We start from the raw sequence: 26,202 nt of genomic DNA, 5'->3' as shown, positions 1-26,202 counted from the left end.
AAAAGCAACTGGACAGAAAGAAAGAAAAGCTGTGATAAGTAGGTAGATAGGGAGGGAGATGCATAAAGTGTGGAGAGAGTAAGGACACAGACATCACTGAAATCATATGCTTCTAGGAACAAGAAGAAAATCAGAATTAACTTCCAATTCAAAAAGTATCTCGAATGAAATGGCTTTAATGCAGCCAGGTTCCTAACAGAGGCATTGGAGATGAAATTGCATTTCTACAAAAAACAATCAAACAAACAAAAAAATAAACTACTTCTTTGAAACATTTATTTAATGCTCTATTTGGAATTCTAAATACTCTTACCATAATTTAATAACCCATCCACTCAAATCGTCTTAAAATACATCTGTTAAAATGCACCCTTTCAATGAAATAAAAGTTCCTATTAAATGGACTTTTATTCAATCATTTAGATAATAACCAATTTATCAAATGCCTATTATGTGCCAAATTTTTACGTAGTCTTTAGTAGTTCTATTATCACTATCTGTAAAAGTGGTATAACATATAATCAAATGTGATACAGCCCATAATCCTTTATCTATGATTCTATATCCAAAAATTTCTAAACAGCAGAGGATTTTCATAGTATCTGACAACAAAACGTGACTTAAACTAGTGTGAGGCCCTTATAGCCTTTAATCAGCCTTTAGTTCATAAAAGTATGAATACATTTCACCACAGAGATACTGAAGACCTGGCTGTTAAGTCTCTGACCTAATTAATGGTTAAAATACAGCTCCTGCCCTCAATGAACTCAACTCATGTTGAAGGAAAAGATAAATACACATTAAAAAAAGATTCCAGAACAAGACTGTATGTTCAAGTGACCAGTAAGTGGTACAAACAATAGGCACTGTTTTACTACTTCTGGAGTTCTTGTTTCTGAAACACATCTGGATTTTAAAACAGCTTTGTTTCATCCATCACAGCCGAAGGTAAACATGATCACTACTGTCAAGTAAATCAAGACTTAATGATTCTGCAAGGATGTGCTCCTCTGAGATGAATCTGATACAGAGCCGGTCGGTGTAAGTACCCAACACTAACACAGTGAGATCTCAGTGTCAGGAGGGGACCATGGGGATGAAACCTGGTAGTCTCAGAATAAAATGAATTGTGCAAAGGTAGGGAGTGAATGGTGCACACTGAGAAGAGCAGGACGAGCGTGCACCCCTTTTCTTCACAGGCTCTTCCCCTGAAGTCCTAGGGTGTGAAGGTCTACAGAGAGCATGTTTGCTAGTTTTTCTAGATCCACTTCCTAAAACTGCTGGCCACAGAATGGGATCCTCTGAAGAACGTACTTCAGGAAGACCAAAACTCAGGAAAGAGAAGATTCTCCAGCACAGGAAGTGGCAGGCACAATACCACAGTAGAGGGTTGACACGCCAGAGCCATCTGCCAAAAACAGTCCCCCTCCCCGCCACCCTCCATCACTGTAACAGATTTGTGGCTGGGCACAAGGTTGCCCAGCCAGACTACATTTCCCAGCCTCCACTGCACATATGTGTGGCCAGGTGACTAAGTGCTCGCCAGTGGCAGATGATACAATGATGTGGACCTCTGTCGGGTCTCAGTCTTGAGAGTTAGGCATACACGCCTCAGCAGCATCTTCCCACTTGGAAGACAGAGGTAGCTATCACTCAGCTTCAAACACACACATGAGGACAGCACCCTAAGGGATGGCAAATCATGAAGATGAAAGGACCCTGGGGCCCAGAATGTCTGTGTGGATCAGAGCTACCTTGCTGCTCACTCAGCACTACCACATGAAAGAGAAACCTCTATGTTTCTTGAACTACTTTATCACTGGGGCTCTTTACTACTATGGCTTAGTTTTTGCCTAACAACACTGGTGAGGAAGCTACATCATGGACTAGCCATCCCACTCCACCTGTCCAATTTCAATAACCCTATGTAATAGGCAAACTCCATCTTGGGAAAATCTAAAGAAAACTGCCATTTCTCACCCTCATCTGCATTCTGTGGCTGTAGCCTCACAGAAATAGGAATTCATTCATTCAGCAAACTTTCGAGCACCTACTTCTAAATGAAAGGTATTATGCTATACACTAGGAATATATAAGCCAACGTAAAAAAGAAAGCCAAGGGAACCCTCCTTGGGCAGGTCCTCTGTTCTGCATGCTTTTCACCCAGAAGTTAAGCTCTAGGTCTTCCTCTCTGTCCTATCTCCAGCACTTTGCAGTGCCTTTTACATAACAGGCACTAATAAATATTTGTGAATGAATTAAGGAATCAATAAATTCATCTTATCCTCAATGAATTCAGTCTAAGGGGGGAAACAAAACAATACAATCTAGCACCTCTCACATCACAGGCATGCAATATGGTCAGTGATTTTTAGAAATGAATGAATGTATGGGCACTGAACAACATGACAGCAAATGCTATGGAGGGGCAGGAGGAATTAGAAATCAAAATCTTCCCAGAGAAACTGAAATTTGCCATGAGTTCTGAAGGACAATTAGAAGGTAACCAAACAAAGTAAGGAATCAAGAAGATGTAGGGCCCATGCTGTCTGAACATGTTTACTATGCCTGGAACTTAAGGGCAGAGTTCCAATCACACAATGAACATATCTAGTACTCCTTTGAATACCACTGCTTCCACTAATTAAGCCAAAAACTGACTTCTTTTCTTTAGCATTTGCATCATCATATGAACTGCTGTCAATGCAGTGCTACACCCTTCTTTAACTTTCAGATTTAATTTTCATTTTTAAATCTAAAATCAGGATTTATTTGACTCGTTCTAACAAATCCTCCATCATATAATCAAAGAATCTCAAGGTTGGTAGAAATCCGAAAGGTCACCAGATAAATGTTCTGGGAAGTCATTTATCTTGACCAGCTACAATCAGTTCTTTGCAGTCACATGGAATTTTTATCCTTCTTTTACAGCACTTTATATTTTGTCTCAGAGTATATTTGTCGATATACACATGCTCGCTCTCCCACTAGGCTACACGTTTTTTATGTACAACTCACATTCTTCTTTATCTCATATTCTTCCAGTGCTCAATAATCACAGGCTCTGTATAAAATCGTCTTTTAATCCAATCCAACCACATCAGCTCCTGCAGTCCCTGTCAAATCCAACCCATTTGCTTGCTCCTGTGTACAGCCTCATTGTTACCTCTGGTAAAGATGAGTTGTCGCACCTTCTTTCCAAGACTCACAGAGCTTCCTTCCTGTTTTTAATGCCAATGATGCCACACTGCTTCTTTTTTCACCTCCATTTCTGTGTCATGGATTAGGGCTTAAGACTCCAAATGTTTGAAAAAAAAAAAATGAAACAAGTTCCAAATAAACCACCCCTTTTGTAAGCTGCAGAATGTCCACATCTCAGAAACTGTCAGATGTTTCCCTGCAGATGTTTTAAGCCTAAAATCATCAATGCCCGTTCCCGTTCTACCTTTTGTCCCTCTGACAAGGTTACTGTGCTTCCTCGAGACTTCCTGTTTGAATAACCACACACTTGGGTGTTCAAACTCCCATGTGCCCATTATTCACCATAAAAGGGACCTGAGGAAGTAACCAGGCAGTTGAACACAAAATGATCTATGAACAGAAACAGCTGTGTGTTAGCAGGATGGACAAAAAGACAGCAGGGATCTTGACACTGCTGTGAATTTCAAAAACAAGGTCTATTTAGTCAGGCATGGTTAAAAGGCTGCTGAGTCAGAGCATTCGTGGCCCATTTCATAATTGAAAATCACTGGAGATGTGAAGAAGTCTTTTTAGTTACTTCCACGGAGTCTCACCCCAACACCAGCCTTCCTAACAGTCTCCCTTATGGGAACAAAGCTGCCTCTCCTTTCTCTCACAGCAACGGCACTACCAACTCAAAGGTTTCACCAAAAAAATTTAATACTTATTTTATTTCCCAGTCCAAAAAGCAGATTCCCCATTCCCCAAAAGGTTTTCCTATAAAAACACAGGGAAGCACAGATATAGATACACACAGAAGAACACACAAAAAGCAGCAAAGAAAACAGGCCTACATTCTCCAAACATCTGGAAAGTATGTTAATTTCCAGAATCAGTCTATTTCTGATACCCTAGATTTACCATCCATGCCTTGTGCCAGGATATAAGAACTTTAAAGTGGGCATAAGTATAAAACCAAAGCTTTATCAGAATGGCCGCAAAGCTGAATGATTCCAACTGCACCAGGAGTTGATGCTAACTTATTTCTTGCCAAGCAGCAAAAATGCTGAAAACAGTAGTAAAAAAAACCAGCTTGAGCCCCTAAAGCAATCCTGATAAAGTAAACAAATTTTATTACAGCTGCATTACAGATGGTCTCACAAACTTTCATAATGTGTAATAGAGTTGTAAGAATTTGGTATTCGATAGACTTTCTATCCCATGAACTTACCTACAATACTCACTATAAATTCACAACTATGCATAGAGACACTCTGAAAGTTAATCCTAGACGCTCAACCCCACAGAACATGACCCCTTTACCATGAAGGGGTAACCACATGACCAAAGCAATTAAAGTAGACAATTGCTCTTTGGTTTCCAACTGTCTCTCCCCACACAGTATTCACCTTTAGCCTCATGTTTCTCCCCACCTCCAAAAAGAACACAACTTCAATGAAAATTTCAGGATGCTCATCTCTACCAGATCACGATCTGGCATTTAAATAATAGTAATAATCTAAAAACTTAGCGCTTCCCTGGTGGCACAGTGCTTAAGAATCCGCCTGCCAATGCAGGGGACACGGGTTCGAGCCCTGGCCTGGGAAGATCCCACATGCTGCAGAGCAACTAAGCCCGTGAGCCACAACTACCGAGCCTGCACTCTAGAGCCCGCGAGCCACAACGACGGAGCCCTCATGACACAACCACTGAATCCTGCGCGCCTAGAGCCCGTGCTTCACAACAAGAGAAGCCCGCACACTGCAACGAAGAGTAGCCCCCGCTCACCGCAACTAGAGAAAGCCTGCGCGCAGCAACGAGAACCCAACGCAGCTAAAAATAAATAAATTTATTTAAAAATTTTTTTAAATGAAAAAAAAATTTTTTAATTAAAAAAAATAAAAAACTTAGTGACACCAAAACAACAGGACAAAGTCACCAGTCTTATCAGAATAAGGTCCATAGGAGAAGGAACCACTAGGGGAGGAACGGCAACACTGAAGCACAGATAAACTGCTAAACCAAGGCAACTACACCGTTAACTTCTTCGGTAAGAGATTAAGTAAATTAAACCAGGACCCATCCTTAAAACATATTTTTTTACAGCTTAAACTTTCCTAAGTTTCCTTCCAACTCCAAAATTATTCTAGTTAGCCACATATTCAAAAGCCCAGACATGCCAACATTCCAGAAAACTAAAGGTCTAAATGTTGTACAGGATAGGGTCAGAAAACAAAATCCATTTCTAGATCTAATCATTTTACATTGCCAAGCTACTATAACTTATTTCTTAGTAGTTTCTGATAATAAGATGATCTCAGATTTTGAAAACATCTGTGCAGACCATTCCTGTTTCTAATCAGGATTTGTGCTGCCAGAGCAGGAAAACATCATTTCCCAGTCCCTGCCAATGAACAGAAAGCTCAATAAAAGCTGTTCAACTCATTTTCATCAAGCTGTCATGACCCCCTTTTCAAAACCTGTGAAGCTCTTCTCTTGGAAATACTTAAGATCCTTTTATTCTCTTTGAAGAAAGTTGATGGAAAAGCCCTTAGAAAATACTTATGCTTCTGTATTTTACCAACTGGCAAAAGGGGTGGGGGCATTTTAAGCCCAATACTCGGCCTCAAATGTAGCAATGGGTGTCATTCTTCCCATAAGAAATAAAATTGAGCATGTGAATTTAAATATCATCAGTCACTAGGATGTGATGATGTAACCACATGTATCACAGAAATGCAATGTGGACAAAGCAGGTCTGTAAAGAAAGCAGGACTGTGATTCAATAATACTTAATCTTGAGTTGTAGAAGTGGAAGTAGTATGCAGTGGGGGAGAAACCCAAAATACAAAATCTAAGTGGGAAATGTAACCCCCTTCTTCAGAGAGGAAGCAAAAAAAAAAAAAATTTTTTTTTAAATTTTAAGATATCTAGGAGTCCCCTGCTTGAACCTTAGCTCAGGAATGCTCTAGGGAAACTAAGGAGATAAAGAGTGAATGATAGATACACAGATAAGATAGATAGACAGAGTTGTAGATTTACAAACTAACATATACAGAAATCAAAGTGAAGGAAGTCACTTCTGAGCCTGAAAGACGAAACAGTGACAAAGAAATCTCCTGGGACCACAGTAGTTATTTATCAACCAATAAAAGGTGGTTAGACCTTTCAGTTAGCAAACCTGAACAACAAAAAGGCCACCAAGTAAGAGTTAGAATTTACTTGAAGCAGAGGAAACGAAGTAGAACCTGGAGATGGCCCTGACAGCCTTATCTTTAAGGATGTCAGATAAAGTAAGCAACTGAACTAACTCAGCCATTCTCAACAACGAGAAAGGAGTCATGGATAAGGCAGAAAGGAGATAAGGTGGCGTTCCCCAGACCACCCTTCAGGAAACAGGGTATGTGGTACACTTTTCCTATCATTAGACACTGACAAAACACAGAATCTCATTCTGAAATTCAATAAATTCCTTAGAAATTCCTAGAAGCGTTAACAGCTAAATATAAAACTAGTATAAGTACCCAAAGTATAAGTATTTTCCCATTGCTAACAATCCTCTGTTTTTCACAAATAAGTGCAAAGATCTTTTTAAAAGAAGCACTCCAAATCCAGAGCTCAAGCAGAGATCTGTCAGAGAAACCAGACTCAGTCCTTTGGTTTGGTATACTTTCATTTCACTTCCTAATTAAAGGTCCTCTACAGTTCTCCGTCACTTACCAGGCTTGTCCTAACATGGCAGAGTGGCAAGGGCATAACCTATCCACAGCAGGTCTGAATTCCAACCTAAATTCAACCTGTTCTACCTCAGAGCAGTCACCAGTCATATTACTATCCAGAGGGGTAACAGTAGTTCTCAAGATTGTTTTAAGGATTCAAAGAGGCAACCAAGGGGTGCTCAACGAAAGGAAATTTACTTTCTTTTGTTGCCCAGTTTTCATGATCCGCATCTCCTCAGAAACCATCCTCCAAGTCTCTACTACTCCATGAAAAGCAAACAATGCCTTCACCATTCTCTGGTTACTCTTAGACCTTTATTCAAACAAATCACCCTTCCTGGAAAGTCCTCCATTCATGTCTACCACTCTTCTTCAAGACCCAAGAAGCTCTTCCTGGTTGACTGCCACCGACACTCTTCAAAGTGCTTTGCAGGTATTCCCTCAGCACTTTAAAAAGTTTCAACTGAATTATGTTTACTGTGCTTATATTCTCCCACTGATTTTCTGTACATGAATGTTTTTGTCTTATCCCCTCAAAACACATTACAAATCACCTGAGGATAAAGAAAGTGTTTCAACAATATTACCTACACATTCCATATTACAATGCCCATAAGAGAAGAATTTTCTCAGCAAAATAAGAATTTTATTTACAAAAGAACTTTGCCCACTAACTAATTAAAATCACAATCAAATAGGCTCACCTCATTTTGAGTGGGTAAGTCTTTACACTTAGTTGGAAATACTTCACAAAATTTCATACACTTCTCTAAGAAAGCCACACAACACAGTTCAAGCTTCAGACTTATTATTTCTTGTCTTTTAAATAAATTTATTTATTTATTTACTTTTGGCTGCATTGGGTCTTTGTTGTGGTGCACGGGCTTCTCATCGTGGTGGCTTCTCTTGTCGCAGAGCACAGGCTCTAGGTGCGTGGGCTTCAGCAGTTGTGGCGCACAGACTTAGTTGCTCCGTGGTATGTGGGATCTTCCCAGACCAGGGATCGAACCCGTGTCCCCTGCACTGGCAGGCGGATTCTTAACCACTGCGCCACCAGGGAAGTCCCAAACGTATTATTTCTAAACGGCTCAATGAGAAGAAGCCACTACCTAGAACATGTCAAAGGAAGGAAGATGGGGTCTTCACATTATACATTTTATGTAATATGTGGAACATTTCGTTTTCACTGTAGAATTTAAGTAACAAATTTTATAAAAACCAGACATTGTAACAAAAGCACATGCCACAGGGACATTCTTAGAGAACTCTCTAAACCTGCCCCCCAAAACACAAACTTACCATTTATCACTTCAAACCACCAAGCACCAACCAAATCCATCACCTGGTTAAAGGTAGTCGTGAGAAAAGCAAAGAGAACTTGCTCTTCCTGCACACCTGCCCACACTCCACTTCCTGAGACTTACCATGAAGCTCACCTGAATGCTTTTCTGAACGCACTCTGTAGGTATTTCAAGTAAAATCAGCTGATACCTCAATGAAAATCAGCTTGTTGGCTTGTTTTGTGTTCCTTCACTCAAAAAACATTTCTTAATGCCTACTGATGCCAGCAACTGCTGGTAGGGTAGAAAGACCGTACGAGAAATAGAACTTAGATGATTATGTCTTAGATTCTGTGCTCTCCTATTTTAAAACAAAACTGTACCCTAAACTAACAAAATCACCTATTTATTTTTTGTATTTTAATAGGTTGAAACTTTTAATTCTTTTTTTCTAATCTGAAGAATAATTTAGATACAACAAAGTACACAAATATTAAATGTACAGCTCTGAATCTGTACATATGTATACACCTTTGTAACCTCCATGCAGGTCAAGATACAGAACGTAAAGTGGGAACTATAAAGGAGAAAAAAAAAAAGACTGATTACTAGCTGTGTCTCTGGAAACACTGACAGGCATCTCTGTAGTCATCGCCTTGGGCAATCGCTCTGGTTAGCAGAAACCTTCACATACAATGTGATTTATCATCATGAACAAAATTCATTGAGTCCCTAACTCTATACAAGACCACTTGTACTTTTTATTTCAAAAAAAAAAAAAAAAAAAAAAAAATGTGAAGGAGGTTGATTCTGAATCCGTATCTCCAAAAACTTTCAAAACAAAAAGAAGATAAAATAACCAAAAAAACACAAAAAAAGACGATACAGCAAAAATCCAATGTTGACTGCAATATAATAGGAAGCAGCCATGCAGTTGGAAACAAAGAGTAAAAGAAGGGAGCTGAGGGACTAAAACTCCTAAAGTTTTAAAAGAAATCATGTAAATCCCCTAATTCATCTCCCAGCCTTGCCACAAAAGATCTGAGAGCGCCATTGTCTAAGAAAGAGATAAGTCTGCTTTATTTTATTTCATGAATATGTAGCTGCATAGGGCACCAGGCTGACTGGACCCAGTTATTTTAGGCTGGCCTCCTGGAAGAGCCCATGGAAAGAAAAGCAGATGTACTTAATTAGTGTCACCACAGTCTGGCATGATACTCTAAAACCTCAGTGACATTTCTGTAAATGAGTTTTCTGCTAACCGCATTTAGCAAGCTGTCCGTTTTAGGCCCAAATGAGCAAACATCGAACTTTATCATTTTACAAGAAAGGAGATGCCTGCAAATCTTAGCAAGGTCCTCTTACAAATCTTAGGGCAAGAAACAGGCAAAGTAATAGAACCGGCGCACAGTCATCTTGAAATTTTATCCTTTGACAATTTAAGATAAGGGACAGATTAATCCCTTATTTTAAAAAATCCTCTCTGGAATTTTGGGCAGTAAAAATAAACAAACAGTTCTGCTCTAAACTTTGACACTTTTCCCTAAAACTCAAACAGACCAGCAGTAGAGCTCTCAATTAAGTACACTGGAAACAAGCAACAAGGAAAGAAGCATCTGTTGGTTCTGCTGCCTGTTAACTCTAGACAAATAAGTGGTTATTATTCATCTGTCTAACCACTTTAACGTGGTTCTTCACTATCCTGCAGAGAAGGCATACCTCAGTATGCCTGTCTTCTGAGTGTACCCATAATCAATTAAATAAACTAAAAATGATGCCACACACAATAAGCAAATAAGATATTTCACTGCAACCCTTCTCCACAAGTGCTTAATAATACCCTTTTAGAGTCTATTTCAACAATAAACATGTGAATATATATTTTAAAATAAAAGTTATGTCCATTTCTAAAGAAAAAACACAACATTAACATTAAAATTTCAGAAACATATTCACATGCGAGATTCAAACCTGAGCAAGTAGTTTACTCATAAAATTTATCCAGCTGACTTCAAATCATATAAAAGTCTAATTTTTACACCAAAAAAGGACAGTCACAGATCTTCCAATTCCATATCAGTTCCATACCCAACTTAGTACTTTTTTATAAAGCTACAGAAATAAAACAACCAGGTACCACATTCACAGTGGCATAAATCTCAAGAAAATGGAGAGATGGCACTGATGAAAATAAACTCAAGTTCAAAAGTGTTACTGAGAAGAAAGAAATTAATGTGCAGTGTTTTGGGACCTCTTATAATTCAGGCATTCATTTATTTATTCACTCTTCATATATTTACTGAACACTATGCCAGACACGTTGTTAAGCAGTGGAGATACAAACCCTCCAGCCTCCCTCCAAACGGTTAAGTGAATGCTTTCTGTGTGTGCACCTTTTACCTAAAAACTTATTATATAACATTGAATGTATCGGTCTAGAGCAGACGTCACCAAACCTGTGCTGTAGAGGGTCAGAGAGTAAACATTTCAGGCTTTCTGGGCCAGGATTTAATGTTACAATTACTCAACTCTGCCTCTGTAGTGCAAAATCAGCCAGAGACAATATGTTAATAAATGAACTTGACCGTGTTTCAATAGAACTTTATGGATACTAAAATTTGAATTTCATATAATTTTCACGTGTCATAAAATATTTTTCTTCTTTTGATTTTTCAACCACTTAAACATGTAAAAACCATTCTTAGCTCATCGCCCATACAAAAATAGGTGGCAGCCCAGGGCTGGATTTAGTCTGTGGGCTATAATTTGCCTACCCCCAGGCTAGAGACCTAGGTCTCCACATCTAAGCCACAAGTTCCATGAGGTCAGGGCAATGTCCAATGAATCATTATACACCCAGGAATCTGCATGGTGCTGAGGCATAGCAAGCAATTAACTAATGTTAGTTATATTCAACTAAACTAAAAAGATGACTAAGTCCCCGACCCTGCCTTCAAAGACCTCATGGTCTAGGAGTGGAGACAGACGAGTAAAGAAACAAGACAATACCATGTGATAAGTGCTGTGGTAGATACCTACAGGGTGGTGTGAGTGGGACACCTAATCCAGGCCGGGGAGAGAAAGAAACTGGGGAAGGATTCCTGAAGGTGATGACACCTGGAAGAAGTGTTCCAAACCAAAGAAACAGCCCTTCAAGCACATGAAATGACAAAAAATAAGCCTAGAGGTTATAAAGGTCCGGATCCTAAAGTACCTTATACACCATGCCAAGGCATCTGGACTTTATCCTAAAGGCTTGAGGAATCACTGCAGAATTTTTAGCTGAGAAACGATATCATCAGATTTGCATTTTAGAACCATTGCTCTGTCCAAAGCAATGGCTGCCTGAATAGAAAGGGCAAAACTGGAGGCAGAAAGATCACCAATTCGTTAGCAAGTTGTTGCAGTAATCAAGGTGAAATTCCATGGGGGGTAACAGTAAAGCAGATATAAAGATAAGGATCCAAGAGACATATGGCTGGATACAGGAAGTGAAAGTGGAGTCTTGGGCAGATTGTAGTAAGGATGGGTGGGAAAGAAAGTGGTGGAGTTACAGCTGCCCAGAGACCCAGCAGTGGATCCTATCTGCTGGCCAAACAGAGTAATCTTTACTGATGAAAGCCTATCAAGCATGGTTCTTGGCAAAAGATTGGTTGAGAGCCTCAGGAATAAACAGTAGTGCTGTTCATTAAGATACAGCTTTGAACTGGATCAGACAATAAGGAATGAATTTAGTTTTGGACATGGCCTCTGGACATACCAAACTGACCATGTCCTACATGGAGAAAAAGCTGTCCTGAAGATACAAATTTAGAATTTATTGATTTGCAAATAGTAATGGAAGCCTTGAGATTTAGAGGACCTCATTCAGGAAGAGTGAGTAGCATGAAAAAAAAAAAAAAAAAAAAAAGGAATCGAGAAACATTAAGTGAAAAGGAACAGAAGAAATAGGAGGAAAACCAAGGGAGTCTAGTATCTCTGAATCAGTATGTACATGAACTTGTATTGATATTTTAAAGTTGCCCTGGAATAAACTAGTCATTCTTTTGAGAGATTTGTTAGAGAAACGAAGAACTGCAGGAGCTAGTATGTTAGACTGAGTCAAAAACCTACCTCCACCATAATTTTTGGCAAATCACAACCTCAGGACCCTCATCTTTGCCTTCCCTCACTGAGTTATGAAAATCTAATCAGTGATAAACTGGAGGCTTTATAAACTGTAAAATATTATAAAGGAACTTCTGATTTATTATTGTAATGGCATTACATCTGGGTATGAAAATTCCATCTAACAGAGTATAAACTTCTGAAGAATGGACCTTCAATCTTCTACACCTTTCTATCAGGTACTGCACCACATATTTAGTAGGTATTTAAAATATGTTTGCAGAATATTTGGGAGTAACGTGAGAATGTATGCACAGGGAAAGGAGTGCATAGCAAAAGGCATGTCCAACTTCCTAAAAGGATTTAGAATTGAAATAGTCAAACTTTATCCCTCCCACAAATGTGGCCAATGACAAAATAATGGGAGGAGGGGAGCTCATAGTTCCAAATTTTCTCCTAATGTGTAAATTGTTTTTCTGAATGCTTTAGAAACATGAAAAAGTTATTTAAGGAAAAAGCGGTGAATTGTAGAACAGGAAAACAGCCAACAGCAACTTTATAAAACTGTGTTCACCAACTGCTGGCCACTAAAGAAGAGCTCCTTAACTCCTCAAGTTGAAACCTGCAAAATGTAAATCAGGCCTTTGTAAGACAAACTAAAATAGTGTCCCCTCAGGGTGCACAAATACCACAGTGAAGTCACCAGAGTTCTAACAGAGTCAGAACCTACCTCACAAAGATATTCCTGGGGAAAAAAATTTGCTGTTTGTTTCATGTTAAATACACACTAAGAGGACCAAACAGAATAAAATGTAATACCCTTATATAGCAATTATTGTGATTTAGACACACAAAAACAATATTTAGATACAGCTTAAAAGCGTCATTTAATCACTGTTTGTTCCTAAAGCTTATAAGGAGCTTGGACACCAATCTGGTCTTGGTGTAAATTTCAGGAGTTCCATAAACTTTCATTGAGCTGGTTTTATAAGCACTCTCTTCCTTAATCTAATTGTTTTTAGGAAGAGGGTAACCTACCTTCCTCCAAGATCAAGACCCAGTCTGCCAAGTTTTCATCTACAGTGACTATCAAGTTAATTAAAGGGGTTGTTTAATAAAAGGCAAATCCTCAGATACAATCTTACTATCAACTACTCCGCTGATAAGGACAAAACTTATTATAACTTATTATAAAACACAAAAGCCAAACTTTTAAAAAGCAGTTGAATAATTCATATAGAAGTTAGGAGAGAAGATCCAGAAGTGGAAGGCAAAATAAGAAAGACTTCTTTTTAGAAAAGGATGCCTTGCTGAGATTTCTCTCCACAATAGGCAGAAAATGCAGTTCTGATGCCCACAGCAGCTTTAACTCATTATGTCTAAGGATACATTGCACCCTGTACCCTGGATAACTGTATATGGTGCTTAAGACATGGCTGCTTACAGAAACAATGCTGATTTTCCTGGCTTTTGTACAAGTGATGATAATGGTACAATCACCTAATTTGTACTTGCCATCTGTTAAAATATGCCTCACCCCCCAAAAAAGGTACCAGTTAAAATGATCATGTAATTTTATACATACATGTGTATGCATGAAATGTTTCTGGAAGGTTACGTAAAAAATTGTGAGCGACAGTCTCTGGGGCAACTTAGCAAATGGAGATGAAGAGACTCACTAGTCGTTATACTGTTTTAATTCACTATGTCATGTTTTACTTTTACAATAAAAAAAGTCTTAGGATCACTGGCAAAATATGTATATTTCTTGTGACTACTTAACTGCGATCTGACTTTGCTTATTTTAAAGTTTACTGTGCTTAAAGTTCAACATCAAAAGGAAGGCTACAAAAGTGGTGGCTAGACCTAGTTCTTTCACACTACTCCCTTCGAGTTTCACATGCTCTGAAAGGGCAAAGCACAATATGCATCACTTGTTTAAGGGTATGTGAAATTTGAACTGGATGGGAGATTTAATAGATGCACAAACAGTCATGGTCCTTGAATTCATGGGAAATAATTAGTTAGCTAGAGCCCATGGAGTAACTGGAGTTAGGGAGTGAATATGCTGAATATCAAAACACACAATAATACATAAAGCCCTGCCTATCTGTCATTAAGTTATAGATCATAACATTCATGCATACATATATCCTTGTCATGAAGAAAGAGAGGGGAGAGAGAGAGACTGAGACATCAAAGCGACTACACACAAATCTCCCTCCCCTTCCCCATCTTCTCCACACACAGTTTCCTCCAGGACAGCATTTCTGATGCAACATCAAGTACAATAACTTCTAGTCAAGTTTTTAGAAATTGTCTATCTAAAAATCTTCAAGTAAATGTTCTTACAGTATTTGTATGAAAACTATTTTAAATAACTTTTATTTACTTATAAGTTTTAAGTCTATAGTTTTATGAACTTCATTTAGCAAGAATGTTACCCAAAACTGAAAAATTTTTCAGCAAAACAAGTTCAAGCATATATAACATTTTCAGAGTAAAAAGTCTTTCGAGCTTTTTAATCACTAGGACCCAAAGCTCATATATCGGCCTCCGAGTAGTAGCAACCTAACTTGACGGATACTATCTTACCTAACACATTATCTTTGTAATAGAGAAGTAATCACTGAGTAATCTACCTTCCTCTACCATCACCTGAAATAACCTTTTGCTACATAGTGCTCACAGCAGAAAATTCAGAAGGTCCAGATTGACAGCCCTATCTTTACCTAAATAAGAGATTCTTATTCAGAAATTTTCAGTTGAATCTCAGGCATTTGAGACATCAAGGCTGTGCTTTTGCTTTGAAATTTTTAATATTTCAAAACAGATAAAATAAGACGTTGTGGGCATTCAAAATTCAACACAGAAGCTTTAAAAAGACAAAAAAATTTTTTTTAATAATTGGATACAGATTTCAAAACTAATCTTGGCCAAGTTTAAAAATACAACACTTAGGAGAAAAGTGCTAAAGAGCATCCCCACGAAGTCTTAGGAGGCCCTAGGTCTCTTGCAGAATCTTTAGAAAGGCACCTGTTCCAAGATACTGCTTAGTTCCATGTTTCCAATACCTTTGAAAAACTGAACGCAGTTTACTTCTTCCATCTCTGAAAAACAGGTGCCTTAGAGTTCCAGTTTATGAACTTATTTTTGAAAAGTTTCATCTTCCTAATGACTTGCCTACAAATAAAATGATATTTACTACAAAGGTACTAAATACTGTTTTTCTAAAACTTGCTCCACACACAGTAATTTAACTCCACTTTTCGAAGTACTTTCTCTAGAATCCTGACGCTTTCATAAAATTTAATGCATCAGAGAGCAGTGGAAAGAAAAATACAAAACCACGACCAAAAGAACCATGTGTCTACCAAACGTTCCTTTCAAAGGTTCCCCAAATAATGTTACTAGCCTTATAGAATTATACTGCTTTGATAGAAGAATGGCTTGGCATGCTGTTTGCTCTGGAAGTTCATTACTACCAGCTACTGGTCTGCAACGGGACTGAAGCTCTACCCGTCAATGCCAGTTTCTCACGCATGTTACTCTGTTAAACACAATAACGAATCATTCTGCTTGTTTGTATATTTCAACGATGAAGAAAAACTGACCCAGATCAAACATGATTTTTAATACTTGGGGATAAACATGCCCATCCTCGTCCACCACCCAGCAATGAAGTTTTCTATACATCCCTTTCCTGAAAAGGTCACTTACACATGCTTCTACACTTGCTTTGAATCAAAGCAAATGGAAAGACAGTGAGGAGAGCCTTTTTACTCAGGGACAAAACTGTACCCAACAATTACAGTGAGTGCAGATACTTCCTTTTGTTTTGTCTGTACCAGGATTATCAGTGAAATCGCTCTGTGGCCCTTAATTAAAGCTGAACAACTTTAAAGAACAATAACTTTAAAAGTGAACTATTTTAATTACACATAGGCAACAGCGGTAGTAAAGTCATTTGCTCCCCTCAAATCCCCTTAACTTAGACCCTTTCCTCTCTAGCTTATTCAGCAGAGCAAACAGCAATCACCCTCAACCCTGGAGAGAAAGACTTTCAAACAAGGTAAAAGTGCTAAAGGTGGACAAGCGAGGAGGGGGGTTTCTGATTAACGCTTCAGGAAACAGGGACCAAAACAGCCGAAATGGCGAATAATCAAGGGGGCGAAAATCCGGCTAAGTTATTGATAGACTAGGAAAGCAAACAGAGAGATGCAGGCGGGAAGCATCTTGGCTCGCGGGATGTTAAGTGCTAGATGGAGAAGGGAATTTCTGTGTGGCCCATGCTGGGGAGCAGAGAGCCACCACACGGCTGTTTGGGCCCCGCAGGCTGGGCGAGGGGGTGAGCAGTAGTAGGGGACGGGGCTGTCACCGCTTACCCAGATGCAGCGTGAGGTTGATGGAGTTGGGGTACTGCACCCCGGCCAGCATGGTCTGGCTCTGCCACCAGGTGGTGTCGGCCTGGTTGTTGTAGTCCGTCAGGAAGGCTGCCCCGTGCTGCAGGTGGGGCTGCCCGGCGTCGCACAGGTGACAGGACTTGGTGACCCCGGTCACCCCGGTCTGCACACAGTACTCCTCGGGCGGAGTCCCGCACGTGTTGGTGGCCACCACGGTCACGTTGAAGGCGGCGTTGACGAATTCGGGCATGCAGCGCTGCGACCGCCCGCCTTCGTCCGTGCACTCGTCCATGGCTGCCCGGGCGCAGCCGGCCGCAGCGGCCGCCAGCACAGCCAACACCCGCCAGAGGCCGCCCCGCGGCCGCAGCGCCGGCGCGGCCGGTTTGCTGCCCCTCATCCCGCCGCCCGCGCGCTGGGCCACGGCAAAGGCAAGAGCGCGGGCGCGTTCCTCTCGCGCAGCGGCGTCCCTCGGAGGCCGCTTCGCGGGCTGAGCCTCGGGGCCCAGTGGCCGGACTCTCCGGACGGGCGGTGGCGGCGGCTCGCTGCGGAGAGGCGGTCCGGAGGGCGCCCCTGGCGAGAACTGCGCGGCTCGCTAACCACTGCCCCGCGCGCCGCCTCCGCGCCTCCCTCTCCCACCCGGGACACAGCCGGCACTCGCCACCGACCCCCGACTTCCGAGCGCGTACCCGAGCGCGCGCCCCCGGGGAGGAAGGAGCAGGGGGTGGGATCGGCAGGGTGGGGTGGGGTCTGGCCGAGGAGAAAGCCCAACCCTGGCGTCTTCTCAGTAGCTCCCGCGGCCCCCGTAGCCGCTCCCCCGCTTTCCACGCGCGGTGGACTGCGCGTCCGCCCCGGCAACTCTCGGCGGCGGCGGCGGCGGCGGCGGCGGCGGCGGCGGCGGCAGCGGCGGGGGCGGTGACATCTCGCGCTCGAGCCCGCGGCGCGCGATCGGCGGGGGAGGGGCCCTGAGGGGCGCGAGGGGTGGGCGGGGAGCGGGAGGAGTTGGGAGGGGGGGCGGAGAGAGAGAGGGATGGAGGGAGGGAGGGGCGGCGGGGCGGTGCATGCCGGGAGGGAAAGGAAGGCAGCGGAGAGGCAGCTCGCAGCGGAGAGGCAGCTCCCAGCCGGGAGGTGGGCGCCCGGGTCCCCTGGCGCCGAGTCCCCGGAAGACTCGGGATTAGGGGAGGGGGTAACGGAGGGGGTAACGGAGGGGGCCTTAAAGGGGCGACGCCGGAGGAGTGAGGTCGCTCGGAGTCGGCCTTTGGGCCCCACGCCGGTCTGGGCCGCAAGAGCGCGGATCCCCGCCCCGCCAGGTGTCAGTCCTTGTGTCCAGCCGGCCGCACCCCGGGCCAGGGACCAAAGGGACCCGATGGTGGGGGCTGCCCGCAGGCTCTCCGCCCCAGCCGTCCGCCCCGGGAATGCCCCCTGCCGCTCGGGGCCGGCTCCAGCTCTTTCCGAGGAGCGGTCCCGGGGTGTCAGGGGGCTGACATGGTCCCCGGAGAATATAGGGCCTGGTCGCAGCATCATAATGAGTTTTCTGAAGCGATTTCCTGCCTCTGAAGTAAAGTATAACCAGTCGTTTAACAGGCGCAAGGAAGGAAGTGAAAAGGCTGGGAATGGAATGACATTTTTCCCTTGGGTACGCAGACCCACTGCGAAATTCTTCCACTGTGTTGTTTATGTTCCCCAGCTTGCCTTTAAAAGACTCGAAATTATCTGGATCTGACATCCTCCTTTTCGGGCCTGCTGAGTCACGGAATATTCTCCGTGCCAGAATGACTCAGTTCACAGAACCTGAGCCAGAAGATCATGAGGTTTAGTCCGAGATCAGAACCTGGGCATTTAATCAGTGCTGATAACGACAAGCAAAGACGCGAAGGGAGGGTGCTGTAAAAGTGGATGACCCGAGGCGGCGTTTTTTAAACCTTTGGCGTCCCCAGGCAAAGTGGGTGTGCGTCGGGGATGCTCCTGAGGCAATTTTTTTCTTTTTCTTTTTTTTTTTTTTAACTATTCAAGCTCTTAACAGTTAAGTGAGAATAATAAATACACTGGGGGCGGAAGGCGGGGGTAGAGAATACCTAGTTTTGGACCCAGTAGTCCCGTTAAGAGAGGGATGGTGAGGATGTGAAATAATGAAATAAGTAAATGTTAGGTTACTATGGTTGGGGTCAGTGTTAACTCTAGGAGGACCTTAAGGATAATGGTTTGGGGGAGGGGAGCACATTAGGGGACTTGTCAAATGGTGAGCTTGGTTAGCAAATACAAGGATCACTTATATTGGTAGTTTATTTGATGAGATGGATGGAGATCATGCATGACTCAGAGTCTCTAACTCCTCGCCCCCTGGCATCCACTCTTTGGGAAAGTTATGGAGCTGTGGGTAACAATGTTTTAATCCTTTCACGTGTGAGTGGAAGCAAAATAAATTTATTCATTTATACCTAGAGGGGATGCTATTCTCTCTCAGTCCTTGATTGTTCTTGAGAACAAATGAGGGCATACAGGACAAAGATAAGATGTTAGCTGTAAATAAAGCTACAGATATTTTAATAACTCTATTTAAATGCATATATTAATACATTTGCCTGATAAATTTTCAGTATTTTGTTAGGTATTGACAAACCAAACAGTGGGTCTCCTTTTGTTTTCCACCAGGTCAATAGTTGAGTAAGGAGACCCCAAAGGCTGCGAATCAACATAAATGTTTCTTTGTCACTGCTCCCTTTTAGGTTCTAATGTCCAAGGGTTAGCTACAAGCTCTTACTTATGCTTACCTACCCCACTGTTTCATTACCGGAACCTCATCTGGTATTTGTAAAGCACATAAAGAGACTTTGAATTGATTTCTGAATTGTATTGCTCATCATGAGAGTGTGACAAGGAGATATCTATTTTGAAGCGAGATAATAATGTAACCAGTGTGCTTGATGATAAAAAATTTTGCTCCGGGCTTCCCTGGTGGCTCAGTGGTTGAGAGTCTGCCTGCCAATGCAGGGGACACGGGTTTGAGCCCTGGTCTGGGAAGATCCCACATGCCGCGGAGCAACTAAGCCCGTGAGCCACAATTACTGAGCCTGCGCGTCTGAGCCTGTGCTTCGCAACAAGAGAGACCGCAATAGTGAGAGGCCGCAATAGTGAGAGGCCCGCGCATCGCGATGAAGAGTGGCCCCCGCTTGCCGCAACTGGAGAAAGCCCTCGCACAGAAACGAAGACCCAACACAGCCATAAATAAATAAATAAATAAACAAATAAATAAAAATTAAAAAAAAAAATTTTGCTCCATTGTCTGAATCCTGATTCAAACAAACTAATGGTTAAAACAAATTTTTTTAGACAATTTGGGAAACTTAAACACTAATTAGATCTTTGATGATAACAAATTAAGTATTTACCTGGAGATGCCACTGTTGACTAAATAGACTTGGGTGTTTTGGGTTTTTTTTAAGTGAGAGTGTGTGAGATTTTCTTTACTTCAAGTTGCCCTGTTTTTTTCAAAAAATTCCGGAGACCTTAATACATGTTCTTAGCTGCCGGAAGCTCCATTATTTGGTAAACAATTGTGGTGTTTAGAAGAAAAACATGAAAGTGTGGGAGAAATGGGTTCAGATCCCTCAAAAGATGATCTTAGTGCCCAATCACCAGTGCCTCTATGCTGAAAGAAAGGTAGGATGAAGGAATGTAGTGGTTTATTGTACATACAAAAGACCTCCAAAAATTTTTTTTTAATTCCACTTAGAATTTCAGAAGAAAGAGCTTTCCCCATCAGGATCTGTATACTCAATTTCAAGGAAAGATGCTGATTTCCCTGGCTTGGGTCACTGCAAATTCCTGAGCATACCCATCCCTAGCGAGGGGAATAGAGTAATGTGATTAAGCAGCCCACCAGAAAACCATGGAGTTTAGGAAAAGCAGTTCTCCAAGGAAACACGTTGCTGTTGCTAGAAGGGGGCAGGTTGCAAGGCAGAAAAAAAAACACCAGATGCCCACTACATCAAGACTGAGACTATGTCATATAATTAGAAAAATAATTTAAAATGTTGTATTGACCTTTTCAGATTGCCACTTGGCCCTTTTTTATCCTTTTATAATTACCAATGTGTTTATTTTTCCATTCCTTAGTCTTTTTGACCTCGTTTCCCTATATTCTTCCCAAGCCTAAACAACACTATACTATAAGCTTTATCTTTTATATTTAGCATGCAACTTAAAGATAACAGTTACAACTAATTATATAATGAGGTTAGTCTATATTTACATTCTGTTTTATACTTTTCAAAATGTAATAACTCTGAAGCAAAGAATATTAATTGTGTAGAGTTGAGGAAACAGGATCAAAGAGAATAAGTTACAGCAAAGTCAAAACGGGAGCCTGCACTTTGTGGCTCCCTGTCTAGTGTTGTTTTCTTTTCTGTGTGTAAAGATCATTGTAGAGAAGAGGGAAAAGGAAGAGCTTTCCCAAACTTCCAAGGTTTTGAGGTTATCAAATGGGAATTTTTAATTAGTCCCGTTAAGAGAGGGATGGTGAGGATGTGAAATGTGAAAATTAATATGATACTAGAAGAGAATTACAATATCCCTCTTCAAAGTTATGCTAACTACCCATGATTCTTGGTGTTAGGTTTATAGATCCTACTTGGGTCCTTGGTACAAGTCCAAGCATAACAAGATAATATATCATTGTGGCCAGGCTCAGGTGAAGACGGGATTCCTCTTATATGAGGTAAAGCCCATCTTTCCCATCTAGCCCCCCATACCCAATTTAAACCATCTTTGCATTGTGATACTAGTTTTAAAAGGGAAAAAAAAAAAAAAAAAAAAAGGACACATAATACATAAGATTTAAACTAGAATTTTCTTATTATAAAGACAGTTTTAAAAAGAAATATTTCCGGGGCTTCCCTGGTGGCGCAGTGGTTGAGAATCCTCCTGCCAATGCAGGAGACACGTGTTCGAGCCCTGGTCCGGGAAGATCCCACATGCTGCAGAGCAACTAAGCCCGTGCGCCACAACTACTGAGCCTGCGCTCTAGAACCCGCGAGCCACAACTACTGAGCCCATGTGCCACAACTACTGAAGCCTGTGTGCTTAGAGCCCATGCTCCACAACAAGAGAAGCCACTGTAATGAGAAGCCCACGCACCGCAATGAAGAGTAGCCCCTGCTCACCACAACTAGAGAAACCCCACACGCAGCAACGAAGACCAACGCAGCCAAAAATAAATAAATAAAATAAACAAATTTATAAAAAAAAATACTTCCAAAAGTTAGGAGCAAAGTCAAACCCCTCCCCCACCCAAAATCTTCCCATCAAAGGAGCAGAAAACTTCACATCTCAAAAATTTTATTATTCTGCTAACCAGATGTGAAATGCATCCTACTGTAGAGAACAGAGGGATAAATAATCTTTTATACACAGATGAAATGGCTTTATTGTGGGAACTCAGAATGTCTTTAATAAGTTGTTGACTGATAGTGGTTAAATACTGTTAGAAAGGGTAATTCTTTCAAAACCAAAGTTATTATTGGTAGTTTTCTCCCAACATTTAATCACATTATAGTTCATTACCTAATTCAATTACTTAGATATATAGTGCAACAATGTTTTGGAGCATGTGCCTAGAAATTTTATTGTTCAAAATTAGAAGTTCACAGCTCTTTGAGCGAGACTCTCTTTGGGGTGTGATAATACCAGCTTTAAATCTTTTTCTCATTGAATTTGTTATGGTCCTCATAAAGAGCTCAAGGGCCTCCATCTCTAGTTTATATATGCATTTGAACAAATACTAAATTACTTTGTCCTTCCACCCAAATTTTGTTTATTGTAACAACCAAATTAAAGCAAGATTTTAAAAACTTCATCCATAATTATACTACACTAAAATGGCTTTTCTTTTATCAGAACTCCCTCTCCTAGTCCTAATCATTCTTTTATTTTAATAGACATCTTTTATTGAAGTACAGTTTACATGCAAAAAGCACACAAATTCCAGGGTATAGTTCAATAGTTCATATCACGAAGTGCACACACTTGTGTAATCACTACCCAGGTCCAGAAATAGAATATTGCCCTAACCTAAAAGCTCCATCATGTCCCCTGACAATCAGTATCCCTCCCTTCTCCCCAAATGTAGCTTCTATCCTTACTTTTGTCACCATAGATTAGTTTTGCTTGTTTTCGAATGCTATTGAAATTAAATCGCACAGTATGTGTTTTGTGTGTGGGTGGCTTCTTTGATCAATATTGTGTTCTTGATATGAATCCATCATGTATGTGGCAATAGTTCACTATTTTTCTTTGTTGTCTGGTATTATATTGTATAAATAAACTGTAATTTGTTCATTCTATAATTGGTGGACATTTCAGTCATTTTCAATTTGGGGTTATTATGAATAATGTTACTATGTTACTATCAAAATTTTTGTCCTTTGGAAATACACACACACATACACACACTTTTGTGAATATATACCTAGAAATGGAATTCCTGGGTCATAGGATTAGGCATATATTCAAATTTAGTAGATATCACCAAACCGTTTTCCAAACTAGTTATGCCAATATTCCTTCCCACCAACTGTGTATGAGGGTTGTAGTTGCACCATATCCTCAGGAATACTTGGTATTGTCAGTCTTTTTAATCTATTCTAGGCTAACATTATTATGGTATTGGTGCAGAGCTTGAGAGCCTCTCATTGTGGTTTGTATATGTATTTGAACAAATGATGACTTACTTGTATCATTGGGTGTGAAGTATTGAACTGTGGCTTTAATTTCTAATTCCTCGATTACTGATTAGACCAACACCTTTTTCATATATTTATTAACCATTTGGGTATTCTTTTTTGTACACTTTTTCTTTTTTTGCTCATTTTTCTGTTGAGTTGACTGTCTTCTTCCTATTGATATGTAGGTATTCTTTGTACATTTGAATATAGGCCCCTTTTCTGGTTCTATGTGTTGCAAATATCTTCCTTCACTCTGGTTTGTTAATAGCGTCTCTCCTTTTTGAACTTTTATTATGAAAAATACAAATATAAATAAAAGTGGAGAGAATTACGCAGTGAAACCCCAGCTTCAAAAAAGATTTTTTGATTTAAGACCGATCTTATTTCAGCTATATTTCCTCATTTCTCCCCAGCCCCACTACCATCACCACTTAATTATTTTGAAGCAAAATCACAGATACTATAGTATTTTTTTCTTCCAGTTTTATTAAGATAAAAATGATATAGAGCACTGTATAAGTTTAAGGTGTACAGCATAATGATTTGACTTCCATACATTATGAAATGATGACTACAGTAAGTTTAGTGAACATCCATTATCTCATATAGATACAAAATGAAAAAAATAGAAAAAAAAACATGTTTTCTTTGTGACGAGAACTCAGGATTTTTCTCTTAACAACTTTCATTCTAACATACAGCAGGGTTAATTATATTATTAATTATATATTAATTATATTGTATTTAGATGCTCTTATGATGGGTGCATATATACTTACAATTATTATATCTTCTTGGATTGATCTCTTTATTGTTTTGTAATGTCTTTCTTTGTCTCTTGTTACACTCTTTGTTTTAAAGGCTCTTTTGTCTGACGTAAGTATTGCTACCCTAGCTTTCTTTTTATTTCCATTTGCATGGAATGCCTCTTTCCATACTCTCACTTTCAGTCTGTGTGTGTGTCTTTAGATCTACAGTGAGTCTCTTATAGGCAGCATATATAATGGATCTTGTGTTTGTATCCATTCAGCCACTCTGTATTTGATTGGAGCATTTAGTCCTTTTCATTTAAAATATTGATAGGTATGTGCTTATTGCCATTTTGTTAATTATTTTGGGGTTGTTTTGTAGTTCTTTGTTGTTCGTTTCTTCTTCTTTTGCTCTCTTCCCTTGTGATTGGATGACTATCTTTAGTGTTATGTTTAGATTCATTTCTCTTTTTTTGTGTATCTAGTATAGATTTTTGTTTTGTGGTTACCAAGAAGTATATATATACCGACCTATGTACGTATACATACATGATTATTTTTAGTTGCTGATCTCTTAAGTTTAATGCATTTTAACAACCCTGCAATTTTACTCCCCTCCCCATGTTTGTTTGTGACATCATGTTCTACATCCTTTTATTTTAATGTATCCCTTACCTACTTCTTGTGGATATAGATGATTTTACTACCTTTATCTTTTAACCTATTAACCTTGTACATTGTTGGTTTACTACCTTTATTGTATATTTGCCTTTACCAATGAGAATTTTCTTTTCATAATTTTCATATTTCTAGTTGTGGGCTTTTCTTTTCTGACTAGAGAATTCCCTTTAACATTTCTTGTAAAGCTTGCTTCATGGTGCTGAACTCTTTTAGCTTTTGCTTATCTGTAAAACTTTTGATCTCTCCTTCAAATCTGAATGAAAGCCTTGATGGGTAGAGTATTTCTGGTCATAGATTTTTCCATTTCATTCCTTTATATCATGCCACTCCCTTCTGGCCTACAGAGTTTTGGGTGAAAAGTCAGCTCATAGCCTTATGGGAGTTCCCTTGTACATAACTTGTTGCTTTTCCCTTGCTGCTTTTAATATTCTCTCTTTATCTTTAATTTTTGCCATGTATATATATTATGTAATATATATAATAATATATATGTCCAATTTTTTGGACATAATGTCCTAGTGTGGTCCTCTTTGGGTTGATCCTGTTTAGGACTCTCTGTGCTTCCTGAACCTGAATATCTGTTTCCTTTCCCAGGTTAGGGAAGTTTTCAGTTATCATGTCTTCAAATATGCTCTCCACACCTTTCTCTCTCTCTTTTCCTTCTGGGACCCCTTTAATGCAAATGTTGGTATGTTTGATGTCGTCTCTGGGGTCTCTTAAATTGTCCTCAATAAAAAATTTTTTTTTCTTTTTTCTCTTCAGCTTCAGTGATTTCCACTACTCTATCTTACAGCTTGCTGATCCATTCCTCTGTATCATCTAATCTACTGTTGATTCCGTCTGCTGTATTTCTTATTTCAATTATCGTATTCTTCAGCTCTGTTTGGTTCTTCTTTATATTATCTAACGCTTTGTTAAAAACTTCTAACTTATCACTTTATTCATCCATTCTTCTCCTGAGTTCTTTGGTTCTTTGAGCATCTTTGTGACCATTATCTTGAACTCTTTATCAGGTAGATTGCTTATCTTCATTTCACTTAGTTATTCTGGGATTTTATCTTGTTCCTTGTTTGGAACATACTCCTCTGTCACCTCATTTTGCCTAATTCACTGTTTTTGTTTCTATGTGTTTGGTAGATTGGTTATGTTTCCTGACCTTGACGAAGTGACCTTTTGTAGAAAACATCTGTGCTTCCCAGCAGCATACTCCCCTCTGGTCACCAGAGGTATATGCTCTAGGGGTCCCCCTGTGTGGGCTGCATGGACCCTTCTGTTGTAGGGGGCAGACTACTGTGGGTGGTATGGTGGTGTGACTGGCCCCTGGTTTGTTTGGTTGTCAGGCTCTGCCTTATATGGAGACTGTC

General features: G+C 40.3%; 1 protein-coding gene across 1 annotated transcript in view; it reads right to left on the bottom strand.

Annotated features, from left to right (window-relative positions):
• Positions 1-17,550, bottom strand: part of LAMC1 (laminin subunit gamma 1) — a 121,527-nt gene extending 103,977 nt beyond the window's left edge. Inside the window, exon 1 of the mRNA XM_036844565.1 lies at positions 16,672-17,550. Coding sequence (XP_036700460.1) covers positions 16,672-17,086 — 415 coding nt within the window. The 5' untranslated portion in view covers positions 17,087-17,550. The remainder of the gene's footprint in view (positions 1-16,671) is intronic.
• Positions 17,551-26,202: the final 8,652 nt, after the last annotated feature.

Source organism: Balaenoptera musculus, chromosome 1 (assembly GCF_009873245.2).
Source record: "Balaenoptera musculus isolate JJ_BM4_2016_0621 chromosome 1, mBalMus1.pri.v3, whole genome shotgun sequence".
Lineage (NCBI taxonomy): Eukaryota > Metazoa > Chordata > Mammalia > Artiodactyla > Balaenopteridae > Balaenoptera > Balaenoptera musculus.
Note: the sequence above shows the minus strand (reverse complement) of the source record. Positions and strands in the feature narration are given on the sequence as shown.